Here is an 8,096-nt window from a genome sequence, read left to right as displayed (position 1 = left end):
CTCACACTTTTTCCCTCGCGCGCGCTCTCGTCAACAATAAATAGAATACAAGATACATAATCTAATATGGCCTTTGCATACACACATCCAATCAATCGAGCCGTCATCGAGTATTTTTCGTAGACATTTTTGTCGGTTACGTGGAAAAGGTTGGGTTTTTCGTTGGGCACAAACAGTACATTGCCAAAAAATGAACTTGTAGACCCTAGTCGTTTGCCTTTAATATGGTCGATTTGACACCATCCAGGATTGCTTAGTATGGCGTTGATTCTACAGATAAGATTTTCCTTGTTGTTACATAATATCAACATTTGCCACATACTGATTATTAAAAACATCATAAAGCCATTTGACACACTGTAAAACATTTTATTCGAAAACTTCTGTATTATTATTATTTTTTTTTTTTTTAAATAAAATTAACAACTAAGTTTAGTCATGAACGCGCTTTAACTAAAACTACTTAAGGTTGCTATCCATTCCCTATTTGTAAGCCATACGAAACATGTTTCAAACGTATAACAAAAACAAATGCATGTTTTTTTTTAAGTAAACTGAAAATAACAGTGTATTTCTTGCGATTATTTATTCGAAGAGTTATTTTTTTTTAGCATTTGTGCGAATACCTTATAAAGCGGGTTTTACAATACAGTGTGATCCACTTACCGTGAACCTCTAAATATCTCACTGAGTTTAATTTATAATTTAATTTTTTTTTCTCCATAATATTCTCATATAATGTTATCTCATCATGTAAACTAATCGATTTCGAGATAAATTTTATTTGAAAATTGTTTCGTCTTTTAACACGGTGATACACATCATTTACTCTATTAGTCGTTGACCGATTTAAGGTAAGATTTAAGCAAATTGGGTATTCAATTTTAAAATGGTACTCAATCAATTTGTTGGTCATGTTTGGTTTTAGATAACTACTCGAAATTGTGAAGTATTTTATTTGTTTACCAAGTATAGTTCAATTCTAGCCGCACAATATGAAATTTAAAAAAATATATTTACATTCAACTTATGGCAATGAGCTGTGCATCGTACAAATTATTTATTAATGTACTTATGTTTTATTTTTTGAAAGACATCTAAAGAGAACCCATACACAATAGTAAATCATTTAGTTTATTTTACTCTTGCTGCATCATGTTTTTACTTTAATATGACTTAAAGATGAAAATATTACTAAAAATTAGTATAGCAACCTACTTTAATTTATTTAATTTATTTTTGTACCAACCTAGATAATCACTACTTTTGTTAGCGTTACATTGGTATTTTAAGTATTGTGTTATAGACCACAAAGTTATTTATTAAGTTAAGAAATATTAATGTTTTAAACGAATACCTAAATAATAACATAAAGTAAGTTACTGTAAATTAGTTATTATATTTTAAAAATCGATTGACATTCTACAATCTATAATGTTTTATCAATTTAGTGTGTTCTGTTTCATAATAATAAAAAAAATAATGATATTATATATCATAGTGCTCAACCGCAAATACCGCAACCAAGGTGGATTTGTGAAAGCAAAATAGTGATAATTGATAAGTATGAAATGGTTAACCGAAAATAAAAGGTATATTTTTTCATTATTAATGGGGCCACGTATCTAAGAAAACTTTATTATGTAGAAACCTATGACCATTAGAACCTATGACCGAATGCCCAGTTGATGATAAATTGATTCTATAATTTGTCAAAAGAGATTATGATATTTCCCAATAGCACATACATAAAAGTTTACACCAGCAGCATCGACACGTGTTCTCCGCCCCCCCCCCCACAGTAATATTAAAATATATGTATTGAGTTGAGATCACATTATATAAACTCAGAAAAAAAAAATTATTTTAATTAAATCCAGTGAAATATTGACTGGCTCTGACCTATATAGTATTTATCACATTCTTCACATTGTATTTTATAAATCCCTGATTTTTTCTCTTCCCCTATTTTATCTTTGGTACTATCTAATAAAGATTTTAAGTTATTAATTTTTTATGCAACTAGAGTAATACCGTAATTTTTAAAAATGTTTGTTAACCCCCTTGAAGTACCTGGAAAATAAACCATACCCGATCTTATAACTTTTTCATTGTCCCTCCCACTAGGCGTACTGACTATTCTATCTCCCCTTGACAATTTATGCTTATTAACTAATCTAAAAATCATATTTGCATCATACCCGTTAAATTTAGCTATTTCAGTTATTAAATTAAGTTCTTTATCATATGTTAATGTAATAGAAGGATAAGGAGAATTTATATCGTGAAGAAAAACATCATTATTGAAATCTTTCTCTATTATAGCAAACATGCCATCTACAAGCCTTCGGAAAATTATTATTACTATTTTAAATATTTGTTTCAAACCTACTCATGAAAACTTTCGCTAAAAAAGGTGATAATGGATTGCCCATCGTTGTGCCTTCAGTTTGTTGCAAGGAATCTATTCTGAAACTGAAATACATTTTGACTCATAATTTTGTTAAATTTATTAATTCATTCATTTTAGCTTTTTCTATATTAATTTAGTTTTTTATATAAATTATTTAACCAATCTATTAAAAACCTATTGTTATGTCTGTGGGAATACTATGAAATAAAGTTACAATTTCGAAAGACATCAGTCTGTCGTTTGGTTGAATTTTGTAATTAGTTAGCTTGCTAACTAGTTCGATGTTGTTCCCAACTGAAAAACTATCAAATTACGATGCCTTTCCTTAACTCGCTCGTCCATTTTCATTTCTTGTTCGTCCCTTTACCTTGCTTGTATAACTTGTAGGTATACACAGCAAAACCAATTTGTTTTTGTTTTTTATCGCAAATTAGAGAGTGCGATCCGGTTGTGCCATGCAATATCGCCTTTAGTGTAATATTTTAGTGTAAGGAGTGTTTGGAATCAGGAGGTGCTTTCTCATGTCAACACCGCCGCCGACCGGCCAGACTACTATCAGAGGAGTCCAGGTCATAATCAGGTCGTGCTTACCATCATTACTATTATACATCATCTTAGTCTTTTTTTTAGTTGTTTTCATACGCACAATATATTATTTACAGTTAATTTCAGTTAATAAAATTTTGTGGTTATTTGTTTTAATATTATTACAAAAGTATAAACTCTATTCCTTGCCTATGTATACAGTCCATTTTTTCTTCTTAATCAGTTCATGTGCAACCGCAATCCGCACGGTTATACATAGAAATATCAATTCAAATAAAGATTTTTTTTAATACATTTAACGGTACAGTGTACTGTTCACCACTACTTTAACTTTGCAACTTTTTTTTTAGTTCAGAAGAGGTGCCATAAAAAAGTGTATGGCTAATATTTTTACAAAATTAATTAGCAACTCGTTAGAATATATCTTCTACATCTAACTCACTTGTAGCGTATATTTTTATATATGTAGGTTAAGGGGTTTATACAAAATTTAAAGTACTATATTTATAATTAGTTAGGTGAAATTTATACATGGTGATAACGGTCGAGGGTTATTTGGAGAGAAAACGGAAACTAAGAACTCAGTTGGACGGATAGTGTACAAAAGGACCTAAACTTGTTAGGAATAATGATGAAGATTTGGCAATAGGTAATATTAGATGGAGAGGAATAACGGGCACTGCAAAAGGCATCAATTATTATTATGAATAATACATTAATAATAAATGTGTTTGAAATAATGAGCAAAAACGTTTATTATGACATTAAATTATTTGACAATGAGAAAATTAGTGTAGTGTGCAAACAAATATTTAAATACAATGACAGTAGTATTAATCAACAGTATTAGTTATAAAAAACAAACTTAATTGTAATGTTATTTCTTACCCAAATGTTACTTAATCGAACTCATTTAATTGATCAAGAAATTTTCCTATTCTAATATTAACTTGATTGTATCTTACTTCCCAAAGGTTGTTTTCAAACTCAATGTATTTATGAAAAATGCCGTTCACACTTTTTATGACACAAAAAGTATCATTTTGCATCGTAACAGTTTTTGTAAAATCGATTCCATCTTTTGTACTCAATCCCAATCCAATAAAATAACATTTCTGCATAAGTGTGAAATCTCCTTCTTGGTTAACTAAAAAAAAAAAAATAATAATAATAATTACTTTTCAAATTTAGTTTACTAAATACTAGTTTATTTTTTTTGTACTACACACAACTAATACAAGTGTATTAAAAAAAATTTCGGCGTGTTTTAATATTTTTTAAAACAGTCGAATTTGGATTAAATATGTTTTCGTTATTCTCTAAATATAAGTACTATCGGTGTACTTAAAAAAAAAAAATAGAAACCCTTTTCCCTAAAAGAACTATTTTTTTAATTCCTCTTTTCGAACAAAATTTTAGACTTGGAGAAGATTAACTGCTAACATTTTTATTGTGTTTTGTTACATTGTCAAAAATTTGACTTACACCATTTTTCTTTTGGGGAGCTCATATAACAATAAAATAATATAAATATTTTTGTGTGTCACTGTTATAGGGATGAATCTGCAATATGCATTAAAACTTAATATGAACGAGAATTTAGTATCAAACTCACATATCAATTTCATCATTTCTTTGAAGAGCAGATTTTTTATAGCTTGTCTAGTCATTCTTCTTCTTTTATCTCCAAGACTTTGCAAACTTTCAACTGCAAAAAATAATTAATAATCGTGCTACTAACAAGAATATAATCTTATTGATATAATTGCAGTTGCTAAGCATTGTATAGCAAACTTTATCTAGGACCCTAGTGCGACGGCGGAACGCGTTTTTAATCATGCCAACACAAATTTCAAGTTTAGCTTTTTTATATTATATTTCTATAAAAATGTTTGATTTGATAAAATCAAAATTAGGTTTTATTTTATCTATTTTTTTAAATCGAAAAATATTTTATAAAACTAGTTTTTTTAAATAAAAAAAAGATTTAAATAATGACCAACTCTGAGAATCAATCTGGCCAGTAATAAATAACATAGCATAGTAAAATTTGTGTGACCTTCCTCCGCCTCTAAATTTTAAACTTTATTAACTGTTAAACTGTATTCTCAAAACTGGTTATTTATTTCCAATTTTTAGGCTAGTAAAGAAGAATTTTTTTTTTGGTTATCAAAAAATCATTCAAAATGGTATCGATTAAATTTTAATAATATTGTTTGATAATATGTTCTAAAAATTTACAACTATCAAATAAATGGGTGATTACCTGGATTTTCTCTTGCCGTAGGCCTATCGATGACTAAAAAAACATTAAACCAACCAATATTTAGTCAATGTAAAACATTGTGAAAAATAATATTATTTCTAGTAGCCGTATTTGAACAACAAACTATGTGTCGAACGATCATGAAATCTTCGAGGATAAAGATTTATTTTTATTGCTTTATGATTGATTTTGAACTCAATTCGAACATTTTTTGTTTTCATTAAGAACTAATTAACTATCAATTTTGAAATAAAATTTGCATAACTTTTGCAGTTTTTTATTTACCTATAGCACTCATTATTTCATACTGCATTTTGTCCTGGAATTTAATGTATCCTAAATTCAAAACAAATTTAATTTTAATGTACATCTTTTTGCATACTTGCAATCAATATGGGAATATCTAAATGATTATTATCTATAATGTATTTTTTTAATGTACATTTGAGACTATGTAAAATATTTTTTAAAACGAAATGTATTAAAGTTACTTTCGAAGTATCTATGCACGTGATCTGCAATGAAAACAAAAACATTTTATACTTAATGAATATTTTAACAAATTTTGTAAGAATATTAGCATAAAATATTTAAAAAAAATTATTACCCGGTATTGCCAACATGTAATTCAATTGGTCTGAAATTAACGTAACGCAAATTGATTATTAAATTACATTGTATTTTGTTTTTTATTCTATTCTAAACTAGAAGACGAAAGTCAAAGTAAAAAATAATTGCCGTGTATTAGTAACTCAGTGAAAATGTGCTTGGTTCTTATAAAATGGTTTATTAAGCATAGTGCAAACTTAATGATAGTGAAATGACCGAATTAAGCCAAACGTGGCGAGTAGAATAAAATATATTGAATAGAAGATGTCTTAATTGGGAGCTACTGTTCTAAAAAACTTGTAGAAACATTTATTACTCATGATTTTAAATCAGCATATTCTAACCCTAATTTATATTTATTTTATTGAGGACCAATGTATATCACTTTCAAACATATATATTATTATATTACCCAATTTATAGTCTTTATGAAAGAGAACAACAAGTCTTTTAATTGTGTACTCAAACCCATCTGGAACAAATACAATAATATGGTTTGAGCTAAGTATTATCATAATCGAAGTATAGATTTTCAGAATAATAGTTCACTGTGCTTTTAAGCTGTTACTATTTAACTTATCGCTTCTCACTCTGTTTGGTTAAAGAGTCACTTCTCATAGTCAGGTGTCCACTAAGGAATTTATGAAAACTGCTAGCAATTTTAATTATATATTTAATGTATAAATTACTTTCATAAATTAAATGATTACAGTGAGTTTGAAACACTAATACTATAAACGTAGTGCATTTCTAATCCGAACTGTTTGAGAACCATAGAAACTATAGTTTTTAATTTATATAGAACTTTATAAGCGAGAAAACATAAAAAACATTTATATATCAGTATATTAATGTTAAACATGTCTTACTCTGGCCTGCATTAGCAACATAAACGTGACGAGCAGCCTCGATGATCCTGTCTGTAATAATTTTTTAAAAGAAACATATTTTTAAGAAAAATACGATTAAGAAAATCGAGAGTTATTTTGTAAGAAAAAAGTTACTGACTCGTAACGTCAACCTCTTTAAGATAATCACCTGTAAAAAAATTTTAAAAACGTATAATTTAATTTTTAACTACCTTGGGAGGGTAATTAAATTATTACTCGCAGTAACTGCATTACTCGGATCAACTGCCAAAATATGCACAAAGGTGAATGGTATTAAAATACAGTAATACATCATTTTTACCTGCAAAGAATGGTAGACATTAAAGCTTTTCTTTTATAAATACTTTAAGCACGGTGTGGTGTATAACATAATCGTTTTTATGTAAAGGCTCTTTTGCAAAAAAAACGGAGATAGTAAAAGATAATTAATGTAAATTTTTTTTATTGAGTAAATTTGTTTATATTCGTGTTATTGAATTTTTTGAAGATTCTCAGTAAAAATAGTTTTACTACACTTTTATTGAATTTTTGAAACAAAATCGTATAGATCTATTTCATTACATCTGATTAGAGGTTAAACATTTACTGAACATTTTGATGGGTCATTTGGAACATCCGTAATAGTATAAAAAGAGCAATAAAAATGTATAATATGCGTACTTACAATTTTTAAATGTTGGGAAAGTTGCTTACTTAGAGACTATTTGAAACGATTGAAGTGGTTTTCTTGTGACTTTCGACGGACTTATATATCGACCATAATAGTATAACTCAATTGTATGTTCTAGATTGCCTATGATAGTTTATTTACATAGCTGGTTCATATTTGCCAGTATGATTACATGTTTAACTTTGTCTGATGAGGTGTTTAGACTATTTTTTCTTCAGTTATGGGTTTTAAAAATAATGTTTGCATTAGATTCATTAAGCTCATACAAGGTGATTCATTTATGATGGGAAATTTTGTAGTTTTAGGAAATATTTGTATTTATGTTATTGTAAAATACCATACAATTACTAAATATTTACCTTTTTTAGTATTTTTCAGAGCGATATTAACTTTTGATAGATTGGAGATGGCCAGTTTTATATAATAACTTTTAAATTTATTAACGTTTTGGACCAAAAAGAGATTATAGAAAACTGAGGTGTATAAGAGATAAAAACTGCAAAATCTTATATCGATTAAAAAATGATATAGTTGCAATAATGAACAAAAAATTGTTTAAAATCGCAAAATTGTATAATTAACAGAAATAAAATCAATAATTTTAAAATGACTATTTTAGCGCTGTATGTAAAAAATTATTTAAATAAAATAACAATAGTGTTAAATAATTTAAACATTTAATTATTAAAAACGAACTTGATT

The 8,096-nt window shown here is 27.4% G+C and overlaps 1 protein-coding gene across 2 annotated transcripts; it reads right to left on the bottom strand.

Moving 5' to 3' along the window:
- Positions 1-3,689: 3,689 nt before the first annotated feature.
- LOC126835708 (uncharacterized) lies at positions 3,690-7,511 on the bottom strand. Of its 2 annotated transcripts, none has more exons than XM_050568468.1 (11): positions 7,389-7,511; positions 6,941-7,025; positions 6,843-6,872; positions 6,704-6,754; positions 6,247-6,306; positions 5,833-5,862; positions 5,717-5,740; positions 5,511-5,561; positions 5,226-5,258; positions 4,575-4,667; positions 3,690-4,106 (listed from the first exon to the last, which is right to left on the bottom strand). In XM_050568468.1, exons 2-11 carry the CDS (start codon positions 7,017-7,019, stop codon positions 3,859-3,861), a joined length of 699 nt encoding a protein of 232 aa, XP_050424425.1. In that variant the 5' UTR covers positions 7,020-7,025; positions 7,389-7,511; the 3' UTR covers positions 3,690-3,858. The 2 variants fall into 2 exon arrangements, with proteins under 2 accessions (XP_050424425.1, XP_050424426.1); XM_050568469.1 differs by having other exon boundaries at positions 6,959-7,025.
- Between the last annotated feature and the right edge of the window lie 585 nt (positions 7,512-8,096).

Source organism: Adelges cooleyi, unplaced genomic scaffold, assembly GCF_023614345.1.
Source record: "Adelges cooleyi isolate 19-005CV unplaced genomic scaffold, UGA_ACOO_1.1 ACOO_flye_CR_arks_rails_tigmint_CR_PRNA_23, whole genome shotgun sequence".
NCBI classification, from domain to species: domain Eukaryota; kingdom Metazoa; phylum Arthropoda; class Insecta; order Hemiptera; family Adelgidae; genus Adelges; species Adelges cooleyi.
This window is presented reverse-complemented; position numbering and strand designations above follow the sequence as displayed.